Source organism: Oncorhynchus nerka, linkage group LG1 (genome assembly GCF_034236695.1).
Source record: "Oncorhynchus nerka isolate Pitt River linkage group LG1, Oner_Uvic_2.0, whole genome shotgun sequence".
NCBI classification, from domain to species: domain Eukaryota; kingdom Metazoa; phylum Chordata; class Actinopteri; order Salmoniformes; family Salmonidae; genus Oncorhynchus; species Oncorhynchus nerka.
In genome coordinates, this window is record NC_088396.1 from 48,860,772 (window position 1) to 48,887,111 (window position 26,340).

The following is a 26,340-nucleotide window of genomic DNA, read 5'->3' on the forward strand; positions in this document are numbered from 1 at the left end:
CAAAACGGAATCCACAAGTTCATCTGACTCTGGGGGAGTAGATAAAGGGCTTCATTGCCAAAATTCTGAAGCATCCCTTTAATATCCTGAAGCATCCCTTTAATATCCTGAAGCATCCCTTTAATGTCCTGAAGTATCAATTTAATATCCTGACATATCCCGTTAATATCCTGAAGTATCTCTTAATATCCTCACGTATCCCTTTAATATCCCAAAGTATCCCTTTAATATCCTGAAGCATCCCTTTAATGTCCTGAAGTATCCCTTTAATTTTCTGACGTATCCCTTTAATATCCTGAAGCATCCCTTTAATATCCCGAAGTATCCCTTTAATATCCTGAAATATCTCTTTAATAAGGCTTCTCCATTTTCAGGGATCAATTGTCTGGCATTTCAACTCAAAGCTGAGGAGCCTTCCCATTGTCAGCTCAGCAGCCAGGATAGTCCTGGCCAAACCATGGCATTGTACTGCTTCTTACTCAATACCTCTGGAAACACAATCCCTCTGCTTCAAAATGTTATCACTATTTATGGTAGGGAAATTAATTCAACTAAAGCATGGTTTTCAGAACCGACAACACTAGTATCCCACATCATAATATATTTTAAATAAAAAATATAATAATTCTGGTTTCAGTAAACAAGCTAGCATCTTATCTATATTTGAGGTATAGGGTTAGATGTGCACCTGATGAAGATAATTAAACTACAGGGAACATAAAATTCACTTGGAGGCGATTCATGTAATGATGTTTAAACTTAAAAAAGAGAAGATTGATGTTCTCAGGATTTACTGAAAGTCATTAACCACACATGATTAAATCCAACCCATTTGCCAAAACCTGGTGAATCGTTCTAATGAAGTATGTAGACCTACCTTGAGGGGGTGGCAGGCAGCCTGGAGGGTTGCTGGATCAAGCCCCCGAGCTGACAAGGTAAAAATCTGTCATTCTGCCCCTGAGCAAGGCAGTTAACCCCAAACAAGGCAGTTAACACGTTGTTGACGTGAATGTCGATTAAAGCAACCCCCTGCACCTCTCTGATTCAGAGGGTTAAATGCGGAAGACACATTTCAGTTGAAGGCATTCAGTTGTACAACTGACTAGGTATCCCCCTTCCCCTTAATAACGCATATCATACAATCATAATATATCTCTTCAGAATCATTTAACTTATATAATTTACTTTAAACGTATATATCTGCCCTTAAAAGCAAAAGCTCATGAAGAGTAAAGACCTTAAATTCCTTTGGTTTGAGATGTTAATTAATAGGTCTTCCTGAGTAAGCAGCCACAGAGGCAGGGCTTGGGCTCCAGTGAGACCGGATGCTAGTCCCTGGACAGGAACTCCCTCCCAACACCCAGTCTCCCAACCTCCCAACACCCAGCCACTCAACCTCCCCACACCCAGCCTCCCAACCTCCCAACACCCAGCCTCCCAACCTCCCAACACCCAGCCACCCAACCTCCCAACACCCAGCCTCCCAACCTCCCCACACTCAGCCTCCCAACCTCCCAACCTCCTAACACCCAGCCTTCCCACACCCAGCCACCTAGCCACCCAGTCTACCACACCCAGCCTCCCCCACACCCAGCCACCCAGCCCTCCCAACACCCAGCCTCCCAACCTCCCAACCCCAGCCACCCAACCTCCCAACCTCCTAACACCCAGCCTTCCCACACCCAGCCACCTAGCCACCCAGTCTACCACATCCAGCCTCCCCCACACCCAGCCACCCAGCCCTCCCAACACCCAGCCACCTAGCCACCCAGTCTACCACACCCAGCCCTCCCAACACCCAGCCACCTAGCCACCCAGTCTACCACACCCAGCCTCCCCCACACCCAGCCACCCAGCCCTCCCAACACCCAGCCTCCCAACCTCCCAACCCCAGCCACCCAACCTCCCAACCTCCTAACACCCAGCCTTCCCACACCCAGCCACCTAGCCACCCAGTCTACCACATCCAGCCTCCCCACACCCAGCCACCCAGCCCTCCCAACACCCAGCCACCTAGCCACCCAGTCTACCACACCCAGCCCTCCCAACACCCAGCCACCTAGCCACCCAGTCTACCACACCCAGCCTCCCCCACACCCAGCCACCCAGCCCTCCCAACACCCAGCCACCCAGCCTTCCCACACCCAGCCACCTAGCCACCCAGTCTACCACACCCAGCCACCCAGCCTTCCCTACATCCACATCCCGGCTACCCAGCCTTCCCACACCCAGCCACCCAGCCTTCCCTACATCCACATCCCGGCTACCCAGCCTTCCCACACCCAGCCACCCAGCCTTCCCTACATCCACATCCCGGCTACCCAGCCTTCCCCACACCCAGCCACCCAGCCTTCCCTACATCCACATCCCGGCTACCCAGCCTTCCCACACCCAGCCACCCAGCCTTCCCTACATCCACATCCCGGCTACCCCCACATCCTCCATGTGGGCAGCTGCTTCTGCTCCTCATTAACACCATCATAATGAGGCGTTGCAGGTGAGGTAAATAAAACCCTGGGTCTGGATCTGTAGTCTACCACTCTGCTCTCTACCCCTTCAGACAGACACATCACGCTGCTCCAACACTGATCCACTGTGAGGGGTGGATGCGGTGCTAGTGTGTCCAGAGGAGCCTGGGACTCTGTCCCTCTGTAGTCTACCACTCTGCTCTCTACCCCTTCAGACAGACACATCACCCTGCTCCAACACTGATCCACTGTGAGGGGTGGATGGGGTGCTAGTGTGTCCAGAGGAGCCTGGGACTCTGTCCCTCTGTAGTCTACCACTCTGCTCTCTACCCCTTCAGACAGACACATCACCCTGCTCCAACACTGATCCACTGTGAGGGGTGGATGGGGTGCTAGTGTGTCCAGAGGAGCCTGGGACTCTGTCCCTCTGTAGTCTACCACTCTGCTCTCTACCCCTTCAGACAGACACATCACCCTGCTCCAACACTGATCCACTGTGAGGGGTGGATGGGGTGCTAGTGTGTCCAGAGGAGCCTGGGACTCTGTCCCTCTCTCTCCTCCCTCTGAGAGAGAGGACATGAAATGTGGTCTGTGGAGGAGCTGCTGGTTCCCTTTTCAGAAGCAAGGCCACAAAGCTGATAATGAGTTCCATAAAACCGTCAGGAGGGAACAATAAATGTGCGTCATATACGCTGCCCATAATTCAGATGTGCCCCTAAGTAGCTGGAAGAATGAAACGGTTTTCTATGGCATTGATCAGACGAGCGTGTTAAAAACATGGTTAGAGCCTGCAGTATAACTCTCTATCCTGGTTCCACCGTGGCTTGCAGTAACTCTCTATCCTGGTTCCACCGTGGCCTGCAGTATAACTCTCTATCCTGGTTCCACCGTGGCCTGCAGTATAACTCTCTATCCTGGTTCCACTGTGGCCTGCAGTAACTCTCTATCCTGGTTCCACCGTGGCCTGCAGTATAACTCTCTATCCTGGTTCCACCGTGGCCTGCAGTAACTCTCTATCCTGGTTCCACCGCGGCCTGCAGTAACTCTCTATCCTGGTTCCACCGTGGCCTGCATTAACTCTCTATCCTGGTTCCACCGTGGCCTGCAGTAACTCTCTATCCTGGTTCCACCGTGGCCTGCAGTAACTCTCTATCCTGGTTCCACCGTGGCCTGCAGTAACTCTCTATCCTGGTTCCACCGTGGCCTGCAGTAACTCTCTATCCTGGTTCCACCGTGACCTGCAGTAACTCTCTATCCTGGTTCCACCGTGGCCTGCAGTATAACTCTCTATCCTGGTTCCACCGTGGCCTGCAGTAACTCTCTATCCTGGTTCCACCGTGGCCTGCAGTAACTCTCTATCCTGGTTCCACCGTGGCCTGCAGTATAACTCTCTATCCTGGTTCCACCGTGGCCTGCAGTAACTCTCTATCCTGGTTCCACCGTGGCCTGCAGTAACTCTCTATCCTGGTTCCACCGTGACCTGCAGTAACTCTCTATCCTGGTTCCACCGTGGCCTGCAGTAACTCTCTATCCTGGTTCCACCGCGGCCTGCAGTAACTCTCTATCCTGGTTCCACCGTGGCCTGCAGTCTGGAGCCAGGCCAAAGCCCAGCTTTCTTTACGTGCAGAAGTTAAGCTCTCTTTAAAGATTGAGGTACGGTAGTTTCACTAGATTCCTCTTTTCTTTACCCTCACAGTATATGGGTCCACCATTGTTATTTTCTTGGCAAGAGTTATGGAATATGATACGACTGCAACAAAGGCTATATCTACAGTAGTTGTGTTAGCAATAACGTATCTTACATGGAATATGGCTTAACATTACTGACATTGGCTTAAAGATGTCTATTGAATGTACCTTAAATGCAAACGGTAAGACATAATAAGGGGCTCACATTTGGTCAAGACGTAGGTAAATGGGATTTACAATTTCACGCAATTGTATCAGTCTAACATTACCATAAATATGAAGTCAAAATACAAAAAAATCGACCCAAATGTGATTTACTTTGATCTGAAACAGTAGGCGTCTCTGAACAGGTCTGTTTTGACAAATTAAAGTGACATGCAGAGGGGAAATAATTTGACAGATGACAAATGAAGAGGAGTGATAGAATCTGAAATGAAGGGCACCTGAAATATGACTAACTCCAATTAAATAATTCTCACTGAGGATATTAAATACGAGCTGAAAGACCTTAAATATCTGACATGATTTCCTGTAATTTGACAAAATACTTTTTTTGATGATGATTAAATTAAAGACAAAATCTTGGCAACAGGAGACAAATGTTTCCAACATTTTGCTTGGCTGTTTATCTTATAAGCAGTACTTGTTATGGTGTTGTAAACATACTAGCCTAGCTACATGGCTTGCTACCTAAGGATCAGCTTGCTGCTAGATTCTATTCAGAATATTTACAGAGGAATGAGATAGCATATAAATGACAAGCACATGTGCTGTTCTGAGGCGCAGCACTGAACTTTGCAGTGGGGTAATGTCAAATAACAACAACGTAGTTGTGTAATATGGGCTGAGAACATGAGTTACTCTGAACATGTGAACATAATTGGATGATAGGCCCGAAGTCTCTATGAAAACTATATCATGTTATTCATTATAATACAATCTACCCAACACGTTTGAATTGAGGTGATGGAGGCATTGGTATTTCTCTGTTATGCAGATGTAGTTACCATGTTGCCAGAGATGTAAAACTTGCAATGTATTTGAGGTTTTTAAAAGACTTCTGAAGTTTGTTATTTCCACTTAGAAAAATTCAGACTGTATCAACTCCAACAAAAATGTCCATTAATTATAATCCACATAATAATTCATGTTTTCTGTTGCTGCAGGATTATTTTCCAAACTGGCCCAAAATTAAGATCCTGCATCTCTATCTACATGGTATGATATTAGCTTGAATGCATATGCATGTTGTGTTTGAGGGTTTTAATTAATGAAGGGAGCATGTTTACTCTGGCCACTAGAGAGATTCCAGCTGTTGGCCATTCTTCCGCCCATATATATTAGACCAGCACCAGGGTAAAGGACGCCTAGTTCAACTCTGTGCAGACCTTATGACAAGATGCTGAAATTGTACACCAACCAATGAGGCTAGAGCTTTAACTCCAAGAACTACAGTTTTCTAAGTCCATCTTGATGAACTACGGTGTGATTTTGCACTTATACAAGAGCAACTTGATCTGTAAAATGGCACTTTAACGTTTTTATAAAACCTTCAATGAAACCTTGCTTTCCCCGATCAATGATCTCTGACAGCGCTATCAAATACTTGTCTGTTTCTCTCGTGGACAGATCTACGTCAACATAACTGGTACCACATCATCTATCAGGAATGACTGGGATGCGTGGGCTAACGAACAGCAGCAGTAGTTATGGTGTTTTGGGTTCCGTCAATGGTTATTTGGACAAATCACGATTTTCGCAGGGGTTAGCATCTTTCGAATTTCGGGAAGGAGAGGGGGACCTGTAACCCATAACCTGTAGAGAGGGTGGCGCTCCTGGTTCTAGAGTCAGAGAGAGGGTTCTACAGTCAGAGAGATGGTTCTACAGTCAGAGAGAGGGTTCTACAGTCAGAGAGATGGTTCTACAGTCAGAGAGAGGGTTCTACAGTCAGAGAGCGGGTTCTAGAGTCAGAGAGAGGGGTCGAGAGTCAGAGAGTCGAGAGTCAGAGAGAGTGTTCTAAAGTCAGAGAGTGGGAGGGTTCTAGAATCTGAGAGAGAGTTCAACAGTCAGAGAGATGATTCTACAGTCAGAGAGAGGGTGGTGCTCCTGGTTCTACAGTCGGAAAAAGGGTTCTACAGTCAGAGAGAGGGTGGTGCTCCTGGTTCTACAGTCAGAGAGAGGGTGGTGCTCCTGGTTCTACAGTCAGAGAGAGGGTTCTAGAGTCAGAGAGATGGTGGCGCTCCTGGTTCAACTGTCAGTGAGAGGGTGATGCTCCTGGTTCAATAGGCAGAGAGAGGGTTCTAGAGTCAGAGAGATGGTGGCGCTCCTGGTTCAACTGTCAGTGAGAGGGTGATGCTCCTGGTTCAATAGGCAGAGAGAGGGTTCTAGAGTCAGAGAGATGGTGGCGCTCCTGGTTCAACTGTCAGTGAGAGGGTGATGCTCCTGGTTCAATAGGCAGAGAGAGGGTTCTAGAGTCAGAGAGATGGTGGCGCTCCTGGTTCAACTGTCAGTGAGAGGGTGATGCTCCTGGTTCAATAGGCAGAGAGAGGGTTCTAGAGTCAGAGAGATGGTGGCGCTCCTGGTTCAACTGTCAGTGAGAGGGTGATGCTCCTGGTTCAATAGGCAGAGAGAGGGTTCTAGAGTCAGAGAGATGGTGGCGCTCCTGGTTCAACAGTCAGTGAGAGGGTGGCGCTCCTGGTTCTAGAGTCACGTATGGACCCAGAACTTAATCGAGCAGCTGACCACTTACGCAACACTTTAGTCTGAGGGATAACAGAGATGAATTTGTCTGTGTCACCGTAAGAGGATGTCTGACCTGTGGGGCCCAGGCCCAGACTGGAATTTTGCTTGGCAGATCTCTGCCTTTCAGCAATGGGTTCTGATGAGCATGTTGCCCACTGTCAGGAAGAAGATACTGTGTGCTTATAGACAGAATGTAAAGATACACTTCCTCACGTGTTTCTCACATGGGAACATGAACATGGGTTTGTTAACCAACCGAACACCTCTACTAACCGTATTTATTTTTGCAACTTTTCACCCTTTTTCTGAAGCCCATAACATGACTCAGGATAAGACCCAGGTGCAGACACAGGAGGCAGACAGTTCGAATCTCAGATGTTTATTACAGAAAAGGGGGCGGGCCAACGGCAGGCAGAGGTCAGTAATCCAAGGCAGAGTCAATCAGGGACAGAACGGCTGGCAGGGTCAGGGCTGGCAGAATGGTCAGAACCGGGAGGACAAGAAAACAGAAACTAGATATACTGGAAAATGGGAAAACACGCTGGTAAGACTTGACAAGACAAACTGGCAACAGGCCAACAGAAAACACAGGGGATAATGGGGTTGAAATGGGAGACAACTGATTGGGGTGGGATGGGGTGGGTGGGGTGGGGGGTGGAGACAAGCACAAGACAGGTGAAACAGATCAGGGTTTGTCAGCCCACCCTCAATCACTTCTGGTTTCTTGGTGAATCTGACAGGTCAAAATAGTCATCCTTCCTACATTACAGAAGTAAAAACACTAGACCAAGATACTGCTAAAAAATATGGTTAGTTAAATTTCTTGATGTTGTACTTAATATGGTACTGGAACTGACCCTGTAGTTTACTTTTCTACATAACAGTATCCCCGTCTCCTTCCCCCTATACCTCTATCACTCTAGTATCCCTGCACATTGTTAATATGGTATGGTATATAGTCACCTTCCCCTACATATCTACTCCATCATAGTCTTCCTTCCCCCTCTACATATCTACCTCCATCACTCCAGTATCCCTGCACATTGTTAATATCTACCTACTGACCCTGTATATAGTCACCTTCCCCCTTCCCCCTATACATATCTACCTCCATCACTCCAGTATCCCTGTCACCCCCTATTATCTAATCATCCAGTATCCCCGACCCCCCCTGTACATATCTACCTCCATCACCTTCCCCCCTTCCCCCTACATATCTACCTCCATCACTCCAGTATCCCCGTCTCCTTCCCTCTATACATATCTACCTCCATCACTCCAGTATCCCTACCTCTCCTTCCCCCTATACATATCTACCTCCATCACTCCAGTATCCCCGTCTTCCCCCTTACATATCTACCTCCATCATCCAGTATCCCCGTCTCCTTCCCCTATACATATCTACCTCCATCACTCCAGTATCCCCGTCTCCTTCCCCCTATACATATCTACCTCCATCACTCCAGTATCCCCGTCTCCTTCCCCCTACCTCCATACATATCTACCTCCATCACTCCAGTATCCCCGTCTCCTTCCCCCTATACATATCTACCTCCATCACTCCAGTATCCCCGTCTCCTTCCCCCTCTACATATCTACCTCCATCACTCCAGTATCCCGTCTCCTTCCCCCTATACATATCTACCTCCATCACTACAGTATCCCTGAACATTGTTAATATGGTACTGACCCTGTATATAGTCACCTTCCCCCTCTACATATCTACCTCCATCACTCCAGTATCCCTGCACATTGTTAATATGGTATTGGAATTGATCCTGCATATAGCATCTTCCTTCTCATGTGTTTTTGTTCTACCTTGTTATATTTTAGTACTATATTGATATTGATTACTGCATTGTTGGGTTTAGATATTGATTACTGCATTGTTGGGTTTAAAGCTTCTTCAGTATCCTCCATCACTACAGTATTCCTGTCTCCATACATATCTACCTCCATCACTCAGTATCCCCTTCTCCTTCCCCCCATAGGCATTTCACTGTACTTGTGAGTGTGACATTAAAACTAGAAACCTTCACAATGTGATGAAGGTCTCTGTAGAGACACAATGTGATGAATGTATCTGTAAAGACATAATGTGATGAAGGTATCCGTAAAGACAATGTGATGAAGGTATCTGTAGAGACACAATGTGATGAAGGTATCTGTAGAGACACAATGTGATGAAGGTATCTGTAGAGACACAATGTGATGAAGGTATCTGTAGAGACACAATGTGATGAAGGTATCTGTAAAGACAATGTGATGAAGATATCTGTAGAGACACAATGTGATGAAGGTATCTGTAAAGACACAATGTGATGAAGGTATCTGTAGAGACAATGTGATGAAGGTATCTGTAGAGACACAATGTGATGAAGGTATCTGTAAAGACACAATGTGATGAAGGTATCTGTAGAGACACAATGTGATGAAGGTATCTGTAGAGACACAATGTGATGAAGGTATCTGTAAAGACACAATGTGATGAAGGTATCTGTAAAGACATAATGTGATGAAGGTATCTGTAAAGACAATGTGATGAAGGTATGTGTAAAGACACTTTGCTACACTTAATTGGTGAGCAAATGGTCCATCTGATCCAAATGTTATTTTAATGTCTGATTTTGGCAGGCAGCCTTTAGTTTCATTTGGCCATATCGTCATTATTAATGCATTGATGGGAAGACAGGGTTTTTGGGTAGGAGACGTTCATTGATGGGAAGACAGGGTTTTTGGGTAGGAGACGTTCATTGATGGGAAGACAGGGTTTTTGGGTAGGAGACATTCATTGATGGGAAGACAGGGTTTTTGGGTAGGAGACGTTCAGATGGGAAGACACTTCATTGATGGGAAGACAGGGTTTTTGGGTAGGAGACATTCATTGATGGGAAGACAGGGTTTTTGGGTAGGAGACATTCATTGATGGGAAGACAGGGTTTTTGGGTAGGAGACATTCATTGATGGGAAGACAGGGTTTTGGGTAGAGACATTCATTGATGGGAAGACAGGGTTTTTGGGTAGGAGACATTCATTGATTTTTTGGAAGACACATTGGGGGAAGACAGGGTTTTGGGTAGGAGACGTTCATTGATGGGAAGACAGGGTTTTTGGGTAGGAGACATTCATTGATGGGAAGACAGGGTTTTTGGGTAGGAGACATTCATTGATGGGAAGACAGGGTTTTTGGGTAGGAGACACTCATTGATGGGAAGACAGGGTTTTTGGGTAGGAGACATTCATTGATGGGAAGGCAGGGTTTTTGGGTAGGAGACATTCTGTGATGGGAAGATTTTGTTCATTGATGGGAAGACAGGGTTTTGGGTAGGAGACATTCATTGATTGGAAGACAGGGTTTTTAGGGACATTCATTGATGGGAAGACAGGGTTTTTGGGTAGGAGACATTCATTGATGGGAAGACAGGGTTTTTGGGTACGAGACGTTCATTGATGGGAAGGCAGGGTTTTTGGGTAGGAGACGTTCATTGATGGGAAGGCAGGGTTTTTGGGTACGAGATGTTCATTGATGGGAAGACAGGGTTTTTGGGTAGGAGACATTCATTGATGGGAAGACAGGGTTTTTGGGTAGGAGACATTCATTGATGGGAAGACAGGGTTTTTGGGTAGGAGACGTTCATTGATGGGAAGACAGGGTTTTTGGGTAGGAGACGTTCATTGTTAACATGGTGTGTTAGTCAGTCAGCCACAGGGCAATGCAGAGCTAATGGATTCTAATGAAGAAGTCCTCTAAATGCATTTGAAAAGGAGAAATCCAAGTTTGATTTGAGATGGTGTGTGTAAATATTAAAAGCATTCTATATTAATTAATAACAATAACAAACACATTTTTATCGGTATCAGTCATTCTCAAGAAGAATATTAATGATTTCATTTATTTGTTTGCATTTCCATTTGTAATGACAAGCTTAGATTCCTCAGGCTACAGGCTACAGGCTACGTGCTACAGGCCACAGGCCACAGGCTACAGGCTACAGGCTAAGTGCTACATGCTACAGGCTACAGGCTACAGGCTACAGGCTACGTGCTACAGGCTACAGGCTACAGGCTACAGGCTACGTGCTACAGGCTTCAGGCTACAGGCTACAGGCTACGTGCTACAGGCTACAGGCTACAGGCTACAGGCTACAGGCTACAGGCTACGTGCTACAGGCTACAGGCTACAGGCTACGTGCGGCGCAGTGGATTTGATACGGATCTCTTATTGATTGTTAATTCAATCACAAACATGTTCTCACTTTGGTGGAGCAGACTCTTTTTTTTAGAATCAATGACAGAAAACAGAAAAATAACTGACCATTTTAAACTCCCGCAAGCAACAAAGATTTACAAGCTAAAAGATCTTCTGTGATGCTTCTAGAGGAAGACCCTAAATGTTGTCAAAGACTCCAGCCACCCTGGTCATAGACTGTTCTCTCTGCTACCGCACGGCAAGCGGTACCTGAGCACCAAGTCTAAATCCAAAAGGCTTCTAAACAGCTTCTACCCCCAAGCCAGAAGACTCCTGAACATCTAATCAAATGGCTACCCAGACTATTTGCATTCCCCCCCCCCCCCGCCCTCCCTTTTATGCTGCTGCTACTCTCTGTTTATTATCTCTGCATAGTCACTTTAACTCTAACTACATGTACATATTACCTCAATTACCCCTACTAACCAGTTCCCCAGCACATTGACTCTGTACCGGTACTCCCTGTATATAGCCTCCACATTGACTCTGTACTGGTACCCCCTGTATATAGCCTCCACATTGACTCTGTATATAGCCTCCACATTGACTCTGTACCCCCTGTATATAGCCTCCACATTGACTCTGTACTGGTACTCCCTGTATATAGCCTCCACATTGACTCTGTACCGGTACCCCCTGTATATAGCCTCCACATTGACTCTGTACCGGTACCCCCTGTATATAGCCTCCACATTGACTCTGTACCAGTACCACTGTATATAGCCTCCACATTGACTCTGTACCGGTACCCCCTGTATATAGCCTCCACATTGACTCTGTACCAGTACCCCTGTATATAGCCTCCACATTGACTCTGTACCGGTACCCCCTGTATATAGCCTCCACATTGACTCTGTACCGGTACCCCCTGTATATAGCCTCCACATTGACTCTGTACCGTAATACCCTGTATATAGCCTCCACATTGACTCTGTACCGTAATACCCTGTATATAGCCTCCACATTGACTCTGTACCGTAATACTCTGTATATAGCCTCGCTATTGTTATTTTACTGCTGCTCTTCATCTATTTTTTACTTAACACTTATTTTTTCTTTAAACTGCATTGTTGTTTAAGTGCTTGTAAGTAAGCATTTCACTGTAAGGACTGTTGTATTCGGCGCATGTGATAAATAAAGGTATATTTTTAAAATGTTTGTTTTATTTATTTGTATTTAACCTTTATTTAACTACGCAAGTCATTTAAGAACAAATTCTTATTTACAATGACAGCCTATCCAATTTGTAAGTCGCTCTGGATAAGAGCGTCTGCTAAATGACTTAAATGTAAAATGTAAATGTATCCTGGCCAAACCTGAACAACGCTGGGCCGATTGTGAGCCGCCCTATGGGACTCCCAATCACGGCCGGATGTGATACAGCCTGGATTCAATTTGATGTGTATTCTAACTATAGCTATGTCAAAGCTATTCAAAGACACACAGCGAACACACTACCATAACTGAAACAAAATATGACCATTCAAATATGTTTCAAACTTGACACAATCTCTTGAGCTTGAGCATATCATGTTCATCCTGATACTCCGATATAGGGTCAGTAACCTCTGCCTGGTGTTTATCCACGGCTGAGAGGTGGAGTGTTTCTACCCAGTTAGAACAGAAATGTGTATACCAGATGTGGTGTGTTTGAGCCTCTCTCCCTCATGGATCTGGCTCACTGTGTGTCTGCAGGGTCACTCACATCTATTTGGTGTACACCTCGGGGTCCTCTAATTCCATCTTTTATTTCAGCCACCATGAGGGACACCATCTGTCCTCCTGCTTTCTCCTCCCCCAACCATCTGAGGGCAGGTCCTTCCCAGTCCACACACACAGACACACACAGACACACACAGACACACACAGACACACACAGACACACATGCGCGCGTGTGCACACACACGCACACACACGCACGCACACACACGCACGCACGCACACACGCACGCACTCACACACGCACGCACTCACACACGCGCACGCACACACATGCGCACACACACACACACACACACACACACACACACACACACACACACACACACACACACACACACACACACACACACACACACACACACACACACACACACACACACACACACACACACACAGTTGAAAGAGCTGAAGACAGGAGTGTATGTCTGCAACTCCAGACAGGGCTAACTCTATTCTAGGCTCAGCTACATCCTTGCAGACAGGGATAACTCTCCACTAGGCTCAGCTACATCCTTGCAGACAGGGATAACTCTCCACTAGACTCAGCTACATCCTTGCAGACAGGGATAACTCTCCACTAGGCTCAGCTACATCCTTGCAGACAGGGATAACTCTCCACTAGACTCAGCTACATCCTTCCAGACAGGGATAACTCTCCACTAGGCTCAGCTACATCCTTCCAGACAGGGATAACTCTCCACTAGGCTCAGCTACATCCTTCCAGACAGGGATAACTCTCCACTAGGCTCAGCTACATCCTTCCAGACAGGAATAACTCTCCACTAGACTCAGCTACATCCTTCCAGACAGGGATAACTCCTTGCAAACAAAGTAAATTAGTAGATTTTTATTTATTGTTATTTATTATTTTATAGGAGTTGTGATGATGTCCATGATGCCATCAGTACAATCTGAAGTACTTCTGACACTTCCATCTGCAGCATTGACTCTGCACTGCAACAATTTTGAGATTGGATATTTTATCAAATGTGCACAAACCTATGAGAATTACAGTAGGTAGGTCACAATTGAATAGGGAACACAGTGATGTTCTCTATGTGTGTAGTAATCTCTGCTTGGCCATCTGCAGGTTGGTATCCTCCCCCTTTAAGAGCAAAGCTTTATTGGTGCTATGTTTCCTACAGCCCCTGGGGAGGCCAGAGCCAAGCTGTTGGCAGCCAACATTGCCATGTGTTCTCTCCTGAGGTGGCCGTAAACTGTTGTGGAGACTGCAGCTTTGTTCCAGGGGGACAGCTAGGGACGCTCCCGGTCAGCAGGACAGGTGCTGTGCAGGTTCCATTCCACCTATCTTCCTGGAACCTCCGTTACTCACAGACTGACTACTCGACCTGTAGGGTCAAAATGCCAAGACCTACCAAACAAATGACATCAACAGTCATTTCCATCAACACAGTCAACACAGTCAAGGTCACTCAAACATGCCAACGTCAAAATGTTGTACGACAACATAACATGCCAAATAAAAAAAATGGAATTAAGCTCTGGTATTATAGAATAACATTTTAGTGTTATTGTGTTTAGTGTTTTAACATTTTCTCCTAGTGGAGAACATTTTTAGAGAATAACATTTTCTGACTTTATTTATTTGTGTGTGAGGGGGCACCTTCCTTGTTGCTGTATTCTAGAATGGAGCACCAGTGTGTGTGGCACCTGAATGAAATACTAGCCCATCTCATTAACATGCACAGATAGAGCTGCGAGGACCAATTACATTCATCTTGTCATGTGGCGGTGCCTCAGAGTCATTAATATTTTATGGCAACGTGCTCCCCTAGCCGCAGCCATCACGCCGCCACAGCAGCAGCACGCTAGTGCTCTTACATTATTCTATAGCGTAGGACATCAAAAACATCCACCCTGCAAACACAGATTTCTGAGTCTTCACAGCAGAAACATGACAAATGAGGAGAGAGGGAACTTAATGGAAATTCTCTTCATGGTAATGCAACTTGTACGGTAACCCATCATGAACTACTGTCAACATTATCTTAGCTAGCTACATAGCCGTCTTTGTATCATAGATAATTGCGTAATTATCGTATTTCGTCGTCCTAACGCAGTCTACACTCCCTGCAGCTAGCCAGCTAGCTAACGTCCACCGTTAGCTAGTCCACCGTCTACCGATTAGCAGCACAACTATTACACTCAACTGAACGACTTGATTAGTGTAGTGTTAGCTAGCTACATAGTTGTCTTTGCTGTCTTCGTATCCAAGATAATTGTGTAGTTTAGAGTGTGTAGTTTTAGAGTGATTATCTTAATTTACCGAGGTTAGCTAGCCAGCTATTTGTCGTCCTTAACGTAGGAGACACTGCTAGCTAGCCAACAGCTAGCCAACGTCTTCCGAACAGAACTTCCGCACTCAACAATCCGGTCGCATTTCTCTTCGCTCCACAGGTAGTATCACATTTTTCATTTAATTTCATTACAGTACAACAGCTTGATTTGTTTGATCGTAGCTAGCTACATAGCTAGCTACATAGCCGTCTTTGTATCAAAGATAATTGTGTAGTCTTGAGCGATTTCCTAGGTGAGCTAGCCAGCTATTGTCGTTCTTTTAACGCAACGTAACGTAATCAACACTGCTAGCTAGCCAACTAGCCCCGAATAGCAGCACAGTAGCACAGTAGAAACTATTACACTCAACGGAACGACTTGATTAGTGTAGTGTCAACAACGCAGACACTGCCAGCTAGCCTACATAGTCAACAACGCAGCCTCTGCCAGCTAGCCTACTTCAGCAGTACTGTATCATTTTAATCATTTTAGTCAATAAGATTCTTGCTACGTAAGCTTAACTTTCTGAACACTCGAGACGTGTAGTCCACTTGTCATTCCAATCTCCTTTGCATTAGCGTAGCCTCTTGTGTAGCCTGTCAACTATGTGTCTGTCTATCCCTGTTCTCTCCTCTCTGCACAGACCATACAAACGCTCCACACCGCGTGGCCGCGGCCACCTAATCTGGTGGTCCCAGCGCGCACGACCCACGTGGAGTTCCAGGTCTCCGGTAGCCTCTGGAACTGCCGATCTGCGGCCAACAAGGCAGAGTTCATCTCAGCCTATGCCTCCCTCCAGTCCCTCGACTTCTTGGCACTGACGGAAACATGGATCACCACAGACAACACTGCTACTCCTACTGCTCTCTCTTCGTCTGCCCACGTGTTCTCGCACACCCCGAGAGCTTCTGGTCAGCGGGGTGGTGGCACCGGGATCCTCATCTCTCCCAAGTGGTCATTCTCTCTTTCTCCCCTTACCCATCTGTCTATCGCCTCCTTTGAATTCCATGCTGTCACAGTTACCAGCCCTTTCAAGCTTAACATCCTTATCATTTATCGCCCTCCAGGTTCCCTCGGAGAGTTCATCAATGAGCTTGATGCCTTGATAAGCTCCTTTCCTGAGGACGGCTCACCTCTCACAGTTCTGGGCGACTTTAACCTCCCCACGTCTACCTTTGACTCATTCCTCTCTGCCTCCTTCTTTCCACTCCTCTCCTCTTTTGACCTCACCCTCTCACCTTCCCCCCCTACTCACAAGGCAGGAAATATGCTCGACCTCATCTTTACTAGATGCTGTTCTTCCACTAACCTCATTGCAACTCCCCTCCAAGTCTCCGACCACTACCTTGTATCCTTTTCCCTCTCGCTCTCATCCAACACTTCCCACACTGCCCCTACTCGGATGGTATCGCGCCGTCCCAACCTTCGCTCTCTCTCCCCGCTACTCTCTCCTCTTCCATCCTATCATCTCTTCCCTCTGCTCAAACCTTCTCCAACCTATCTCCTGATTCTGCCTCCTCAACCCTCCTCTCCTCCCTTTCTGCATCCTTTGACTCTCTATGTCCCCTATCCTCCAGGCCGGCTCGGTCCTCCCCTCCCGCTCCGTGGCTCGACGACTCATTGCGAGCTCACAGAACAGGGCTCCGGGCAGCCGAGCGGAAATGGAGGAAAACTCGCCTCCCTGCGGACCTGACATCCTTTCACTCCCTCCTCTCTACATTTTCCTCTTCTCTCTCTGCTGCTAAAGCCACTTTCTACCACTCTAAATTCCAAGCATCTGCCTCTAACCCTAGGAAGCTCTTTGCAACCTTCTCCTCCCTCCTGAATCCTCCTCCCCCCCTCCTCCCTCTCTGCAGATGACTTCGTCAACCATTTTGAAAAGAAGGTCGACGACATCCGATCCTCGTTTGCTAAGTCAAACGACACCGCTGGTTCTGCTCACACTGCCCTACCATGTGCTCTGAACTCTTTCTCCCCTCTCTCTCCAGATGAAATCTCGCGTCTCGTGACGGCCGGCCGCCCAACAACCTGCCCGCTTGACCCTATCCCCTCCTCTCTTCTCCAGACCATTTCCGGAGACCTTCTCCCTTACCTCACCTCGCTCATCAACTCATCCCTGACCGCTGGCTACGTCCCTTCCGTCTTCAAGAGAGCGAGAGTTGCACCCCTTCTGAAAAAACCTACACTCGATCCCTCCGATGTCAACAACTACAGACCAGTATCCCTTCTTTCTTTTCTCTCCAAAACTCTTGAACGTGCCGTCCTTGGCCAGCTCTCCCGCTATCTCTCTCAGAATGACCTTCTTGATCCTAATCAGTCAGGTTTCAAGACTAGTCATTCAACTGAGACTGCTCTTCTCTGTATCACGGAGGCGCTCCGCACTGCTAAAGCTAACTCTCTCTCCTCTGCTCTCATCCTTCTAGACCTATCGGCTGCCTTCGATACTGTGAACCATCAGATCCTCCTCTCCACCCTCTCCGAGTTGGGCATCTCCCGGCGCGGCCCACGCTTGGATTGCGTCCTACCTGACAGGTCGCTCCTACCAGGTGGCGTGGCGAGAATCCGTCTCCACACCACGTGCTCTCACCACTGGTGTCCCCCAGGGCTCTGTTCTAGGCCCTCTCCTATTCTCGCTATACACCAAGTCACTTGGCTCTGTCATAACCTCACATGGTCTCTCCTATCATTGCTATGCAGACGACACACAATTAATCTTCTCCTTTCCCCCTTCTGATGACCAGGTGGCGAATCGCATCTCTGCATGTCTGGCAGACATATCAGTGTGGATGACGGATCACCACCTCAAGCTGAACCTCGGCAAGACGGAGCTGCTCTTCCTCCCGGGGAAGGACTGCCCGTTCCATGATCTCGCCATCACGGTTGACAACTCCATTGTGTCCTCCTCCCAGAGTGCTAAGAACCTTGGCGTGATCCTGGACAACACCCTGTCGTTCTCAACTAACATCAAGGCGGTGGCCCGTTCCTGTAGGTTCATGCTCTACAACATCCGCAGAGTATGACCCTGCCTCACACAGGAAGCGGCGCAGGTCCTAATCCAGGCACTCGTCATCTCCCGTCTGGATTACTGTAACTCGCTGTTGGCTGGGCTCCCTGCCTGTGCCATTAAACCCCTACAACTCATTCAGAACGCCGCAGCCCGTCTGGTGTTCAACCTTCCCAAGTTCTCTCACGTCACCCCGCTCCTCCGCTCTCTCCACTGGCTTCCAGTTGAAGCTCGCATCCGCTACAAGACCATGGTGCTTGCCTACGGAGCTGTGAGGGGAACGGCACCTCAGTACCTCCAGGCTCTGATCAGGCCCTACACCCAAACAAGGGCACTGCGTTCATCCACCTCTGGCCTGCTCGCCTCCCTACCACTGAGGAAGTACAGTTCCCGCTCAGCCCAGTCAAAACTGTTCGCTGCTCTGGCCCCCCAATGGTGGAACAAACTCCCTCACGACGCCAGGACAGCGGAGTCAATCACCACCTTCCGGAGACACCTGAAACCCCACCTCTTTAAGGAATACCTAGGATAGGATAAAGTAATCACCTCTCACCCCCCTTAAAAGATTTAGATGCACTACTGTTCCACTGGATGTCATAAGGTGAATGCACCAATTTGTAAGTCGCTCTGGATAAGAGCGTCTGCTAAATGACTTAAATGTAAATGTAAATGAATAACTGAATGATTAACCGCCAACTAATCTCTTGTTTATTTCAACAGTCAGAACATCTCTAAACACAGGAAGTAATCCATGAAAATTAGAAGATGAGAAGGGGACTCGCATCTGTTATAGGAGGGCTTTCAAACAGGATCTTCCAGGCATTCCAATAATGCTGAGTGGGCTGAACCAAACCTGTGATAAAAAAATAGGAATTAAAACTCCAAGTGAATTGAGATATCATGACAATTAACGCAAAGCAGTCGGCCGTGGAATTATGGGTCTTCTAGAACGGATGAGTGCATTCACTGCATCAGCAGTTCTAACGGCAAATAGGAGTCGACAACGGACGCCGAGCTGCAGAATCAAATCAAATGTTATTTGTCACATGCGCCGAATACAACAGGTGTAGACCTTACAGTGAAATGCTGAATACAACAGGTGTAGACCTTACAGTGAAATGCTGAGTACAACAGGTGTAGACCTTACAGTGAAATGCTGAATACAACAGGTGTAGACCTTACAGTGAAATGCTGAATACAACAGGTGTAGACCTTAGAGTGAAATGCTTACTTTACAAGCCTTTAACCAACAATGCAGATTTAAGAAAATACCTACAAAAATAAAGCAAGAAATGAGAATAACAAATAATTAAAGAGCAACAGAAAATAACAATAGCGGGGCAGAGTCAATGTGGAGGATATATACAAGGGGTACCGGTACAGAGTCAATGTGGAGGATATATACAAGGGGTACCGGTACAGAGTCAATGTGGAGGATATATACAAGGGGTACCGGTACAGAGTCAATGTGGAGGCTATATACAGGGGTACCGGTACAGAGTCAATGTGGAGGATATATACAAGGGGTACCGGTACAGAGTCAATGTGGAGGATATATACAAGGGTACTGGTACAGAGTCAATGTGGAGGATATATACAAGGGGTACCGGTACAGAGTCAATGTGGAGGATATATATAAGGGGTACCGGTACAGAGTCAATGTGGAGGATATATACAAGGGGTACCGGTACAGAGTCAATGTGGAGGATATATACAAGGGGTACCGGTACAGAGTCAATGTGGAGGATATATACAAGGGGTACCGGTACAGAGTCAATGTGGAGGATATATACAAGGGGTACCGGTACAGAGTCAATGTGGAGGATATATACAAGGGGTACCGGTACAGTGTCAATGTGGAGGATATATACAAGGGGTACCGGTACAGAGTCAATGTGGAGGATATATACAAGGGGTACCGGTACAGAGTCAATGTGGAGGATATATACAAGGGGTACCGGTACAGAGTCAATGTGGAGGATATATACAAGGGGTACCGGTACAGTGTCAATGTGGAGGATATATACAAGGGGTACCGGTACAGAGTCAATGTGGAGGATATATACAAGGGGTACCGGTACAGAGTCAATGTGGAGGATATATACAAGGGGTACCGGTACAGAGTCAATGTGGAGGATATATACAAGGGGTACCGGTACAGAGTCAATGTGGAGGCTATATACAAGGGTACCGGTACAGAGTCAATGTGGAGGATATATACAAGGGGTACCGGTACAGTGTCAATGTGGAGGATATATACAAGGGGTACCGGTACAGAGTCAATGTGGAGGATATATACAAGGGGTACCGGTACAGAGTCAATGTGGAGGATATATACAAGGGGTACCGGTACAGAGTCAATGTGGAGGATATATACAAGGGGTACCGGTACAGAGTCAATGTGGAGGATATATACAAGGGGTACCGGTACAGAGTCAATGTGGAGGATATATACAAGGGGTACCGGTACAGAGTCAATGTGGAGGATATATACAAGGGGTACCGGTACAGTGTCAATGTGGAGGATATATACAAGGGGTACCGGTACAGAGTCAATGTGGAGGATATATACAAGGGGTACCGGTACAGAGTCAATGTGGAGGATATATACAAGGGGTACCGGTACAGAGTCAATGTGGAGGATATATACAAGGGGTACCGGTACAGTGTCAATGTGGAGGATATATACAAGGGGTACCGGTACAGAGTCAATGTGGAGGATATATACAAGGGGTACCGGTACAGAGTCAATGTGGAGGATATATACAAGGGTACCGGTACAGAGTCAATGTGGAGGATATATACAAGGGGTACCGGTACAGAGTCAATGTGGAGGCTATATACAAGGGGTACCGGTACAGAGTCAATGTGGAGGATATATACAAGGGGTACCGGTACAGTGTCAATGTGGAGGATATATACAAGGGGTACCGGTACAGAGTCAATGTGGAGGATATATACAAGGGGTACCGGTACAGAGTCAATGTGGAGGATATATACAAGGGGTACCGGTACAGAGTCAATGTGGAGGATATATACAAGGGGTACCGGTACAGTGTCAATGTGGAGGATATATACAAGGGTACCGGTACAGAGTCAATGTGGAGGATATATACAAGGGTACCGGTACAGAGTCAATGTGGAGGATATATACAAGGGGTACCGGTACAGAGTCAATGTGGAGGATATATACAAGGGTACCGGTACAGTGTCAATGTGGAGGATATATACAAGGGGTACGGTACAGAGTCAATGTGGAGGATATATACAAGGGGTACCGGTACAGAGTCAATGTGGAGGATATATACAAGGGGTACCGGTACAGAGTCAATGTGGAGGATATATACAAGGGGTACCGGTACAGAGTCAATGTGGAGGATATATACAAGGGGTACCGGTACAGAGTCAATGTGGAGGATATATACAAGGGGTACCGGTACAGAGTCAATGTGGAGGATATATACAAGGGGTACCGGTACAGAGTCAATGTGGAGGATATATACAAGGGGTACCGGTACAGAGTCAATGTGGAGGATATATACAAGGGGTACCGGTACAGAGTCAATGTGGAGGATATATACAAGGGGTACCGGTACAGAGTCAATGTGGAGGATATATACAAGGGGTACCGGTACAGAGTCAATGTGGAGGATATATACAAGGGGTACCGGTACAGAGTCAATGTGGAGGATATATACAAGGGGTACCGGTACAGTGTCAATGTGGAGGATATATACAAGGGGTACCGGTACAGAGTCAATGTGGAGGATATATACAAGGGGTACCGTACAGAGTCAATGTGGAGGATATATACAAGGGGTACCGGTACAGAGTCAATGTGGAGGATATATACAAGGGGTACCGGTACAGTGTCAATGTGGAGGATATATACAAGGGGTACCGGTACAGAGTCAATGTGGAGGATATATACAAGGGGTACCGGTACAGAGTCAATGTGGAGGATATATACAAGGGGTACCGGTACAGAGTCAATGTGGAGGATATATACAAGGGGTACCGGTACAGAGTCAATGTGGAGGATATATACAAGGGGTACCGGTACAGAGTCAATGTGGAGGATATATACAAGGGGTACCGGTACAGAGTCAATGTGGAGGATATATACAAGGGTACCGGTACAGAATCAATGTGGAGGATATATACAAGGGGTACAGGTACAGAGTCAATGTGGAGGATATATACAAGGGGTACCGGTACAGAGTCAATGTGGAGGATATATACAAGGGTACCGGTACAGAGTCAATGTGGAGGATATATACAAGGGGTACCGGTACAGAGTCAATGTGGAGGATATATACAAGGGGTACCGGTACAGAATCAATGTGGAGGATATATACAAGGGGTACCGGTACAGAGTCAATGTGGAGGATATATACAAGGGGTACCGGTACAGAGTCAATGTGGAGGATATATACAAGGGGTACCGGTACAGAGTCAATGTGGAGGATATATACAAGGGTACCGGTACAGAGTCAATGTGGAGGATATATACAAGGGGTACAGGTACAGAGTCAATGTGGAGGATATATACAAGGGGTACCGGTACAGAGTCAATGTGGAGGATATATACAGGGGGTACCGGTACAGAGTCAATGTGGAGGATATATACAGGGGTACCGGTACAGAGTCAATGTGCGGGGGCACCAGTGTCGAGGTAATTTAGGTAATATGTACATGTAGTTAGAGTTATTAAAGTGAGAATAACAGAGAGTAGCAGCAGCGTAGAAGAGGGGGGGGGCAATGCAAATAGTCCAGGATGCCATTTTATTAACTGTTCAGGAGATTTATGGACCCAGACTTGGCGCTGTGGTACCGCTTGCCGTGCGGTAGCAGAGAGAACAGTCTATGACTGGGGTGGCTGGAGTCTTTGACAATTTTTATGGCCTTCCTTTGTCACCGCCTGGTATAGAGGTCCTGGATGGCAGGAAGCTTGGCCCCGGTGATGTACTGGGCCGTACGCACTACCCTCTGTAGTGCCTTACGGTCGGAGGCCGAGCTGTTGCCGTACCAGGCAGTGATGCAACCCGTCAGGATGCTGTCGATGGTGCAGCTGTAGAACCTTTTGAGGATCTGAGGACCCATGCCAAATCTTTTTAGTCTCCTGAGGGGAAATAGGTTTCACGACCGTCTTGGTGTGCTTGGACGATGTTAGTTTGTTGGTGATGTGGACGCCAAGGAATTGAAGCTCTCAACCTGCTCCAGTATAGCCCCATCGATGAGAATGGGGGCGTGCTCTGTCCTTTTCCTGTAGTCCACGATCATCTCCTTTGTCTTGTTTACTTTGATTGTAGGTTGTTGTCCTTGCACCACACAGTTAGGTCTCTGATCTCCTCCCTATAGGCTGTCTCATTGTTGTGTGTGTCGTCTGCAAACTTAATGATGGTGTTGGAGTCGTGTCTGGCCATGCAGTCATGAGTGAACAGGGAGTACAGGAGGGGACTGAGCATGCACCCCTGAGGGCCCCCTGTGTTGAGGATCAGTGTGGCGGATGTGTTGTTACCTACCCTTACCACCTGGGGGCAGCCCGTCAGGATCTCCAGGGTCCAGTTGCAGAGGGAGGTGTTTAGGCCCAGGGTCCTTAGCTTAGTGAGGAGCTTTGAGGGCACTATGGTGTTGAACGCTGAGCTGTAGTCAATGAACAGCATTCTCACATAGGTGTTCCTTTTGTCCAGGTGGGAAAGGGAAGTGTGGAGTACAATAGAGATGGCATCATCTGTGGATCTGTTGGGGCGGTATGCAAATTGGAGTGGGTATAGGGTTTCTGGGATGATGGTGTTGATGTGAGTCATGACCAGCCTTTCAAAGCTTTTCATGGCTACAGACGTGAGTGCTACAGTATGTAGAAATAAAAGCTGAAATAAATCATTCTCTCTACTATTATTCTGACATTTCACATTCTTAAAATAAAGTGATGATTCTAACTGACCTAAGATAGGGAAATTTTACTAGGATTAAATGTCAGTAATTGTGAAAAACTGAGTTTAAATGTATTTGGCTTAGGTGTATGTAAACTTCCGACTTCAACTGTATATTGTGAAACTGTTCCTCACTAAATTCAAAACATCTTTCCACCACTCCCCCTTAACAACCATCAAACCTCGTGTGAAATAGAACATTGTCATGCTCTGATCCCATATCTCCACCTAGTTTTGAGATCAGGGGTCTGCGATGTAGTTTACAAACAAAGTTACCTGCTGTATCAAAGAATGTGTTCATATGGAAGAGGGAGACACATTTATAACTAGAGTGTAGAGGCCAGTCCGTCATCCTTTGATGGATGGAGCCCCATCTGTGCAAAAGCACACCATTCAATCCCATGGAATCTGTTTTTTATCAATATAGCCACACAGCACACTGAACATCCCCTGAGCCGTTTCACGGTTGGGAATCGTGAGACAGAACAATATGTCCTCGTGAATAACATCCCCCGACACGTAGCAAACAAAAGTCAATGCATGGGCATCTCGGCTCTCACAGCTAACATCCATTTGAAGAACTTAAGGTGGGAAGTTTTTTAGTCGTTCAGAGTCAGAGTTTCCTGAGATTGAAGAGGCAGTGTGGGTGGAACATTTCAGTTTGTCTATGACGTGTACACCGGGAACTTAAAACATTCCACTTTCTCCACTGCTGTCCCTTCAATGTGCTTCCTCTGCTGTTTCCTGAAGTCCAAGAACATCTCCTTTGTTTTGTTGACGTTGAGTGAGAGGTTGTTTTTTGACACCACACTCCGAGGGACCTCACCTCCTCCATGTAGGCCGTCTCATCATTGTTGGTAATCAAGCCCACTACTGTTGTGTCGTCTGCAAACTTGATGACTCAGTTGGAGGCGTGCATGGCCAAGCAGTCATGGGTGAACAGGGAGTACAGGAGGGGGCTGAGCACGCACCCTTTTGGGGCCCCAGTGGGGTGACCCGTCAGTAAGTCCAGCACTCAATTGCACAGGGCGGAGTTGAGACCCAGGGCCTCCACCTTAATTATGAGCTTGGAGGGTACTAGCTGTATTCAATGAACAGCATTCTTACATAGATATTATTTTTGTCCAGATGTGGTAACTTGGGGCGGTATGCAAACTGAGGTGGGTTTAGGGTGGCCGGTAAGGTGGAGGTGATATGATCCTTGACTAGTCTCTCAAAGCACTTCATGATGACAGAAGTGAGTGCTACATGGCGGTAGTCATTTAGTTCAGTTATCTTTGCCTTTTCTGGTACAGGATAAATGGTAGCCATCTTGAAGCATGTGGGGACAACAGACTGGGATAGGGAGCGATTGAATATGTCAATAAACACACCGGCTGTCACGACTTCCGCCGAAGTCGGCTCCTCTCCTTGTTCGGGCGGCGTTCGGCGATCGACGTCACCGGCTTTCTAGCCATCGCCGCTCCATTTCTCATATGTCCATTTGTTTTGTCTTGTTCCATTACACACCTGGTTTTCATTCCCCAATCAATCTACATGTATTTAGTCCTCTGTTTCCCATCATGTCTTTGTGTGTAATTGTTTATTGTTACCTGATGATTTTGTCAGGCGCTGCACTTTTGTTATAGACCGTGTTTGTGGCACTAGTATGTTTTATGTGCTGTCGTTGTTGACCGGTATTAAAGTGCGCAAGGAACAACACAGTTGTCACTTTTCCTAGGCCGTCATTGTAAATAAGCATTTGTTCTTAACTGACTTGCCTAGTTAAATAAAGGCAAGAAATAAATAAATTACAGCCGGTAATATCAAAGTCTCTGCTTAGCCATACACTGTGGGAATGATTCATGCGCAACCGTCAAGTGTGGCCTTTTCCCACAATCAAACGGAGCTCTGTGGTTGAATTTGAACTCCTCCTGGTTCTCCTCCTTGTTCTCCACCTTTGTCTCCTGGTTCTCTTCCTGGCTCTCCTCCTGGTTCTCCTCCAAGTTCTCCACCTGGTTCTCCTCCTTGTTCTCCTCCTTGTTCTCCACCTTTGTATCCTGGCTCTCCTTCTGGTTCAACTCCTCATTCTCCTCCTGGTTCTCCTACTTGTTCTCCACCTTGTTCTCCTCTCGATTCTCCTGATTCTCTTCCAGGTTCTCCTCCTGGTTCAGCCCAGACTCACACTGAGATTAATCTGTGTCCTGTTTGACAAATGTTGAGAACAAGCATTTACATGTAAAAAAAGCTGC

The 26,340-nt window shown here is 46.9% G+C and overlaps 1 protein-coding gene across 1 annotated transcript in view; it reads left to right on the top strand.

Moving 5' to 3' along the window:
• The first annotated feature begins 1,009 nt into the window (after positions 1-1,009).
• Positions 1,010-26,340, top strand: part of LOC135571421 (mucin-2-like) — a 53,152-nt gene continuing 27,821 nt past the window's right edge. Inside the window, exons 1-3 of the mRNA XM_065017639.1 lie at positions 1,010-1,051; positions 1,388-1,771; positions 1,849-2,445. Coding sequence (XP_064873711.1) covers positions 1,010-1,051; positions 1,388-1,771; positions 1,849-2,445 — 1,023 coding nt within the window. The remainder of the gene's footprint in view (positions 1,052-1,387; positions 1,772-1,848; positions 2,446-26,340) is intronic.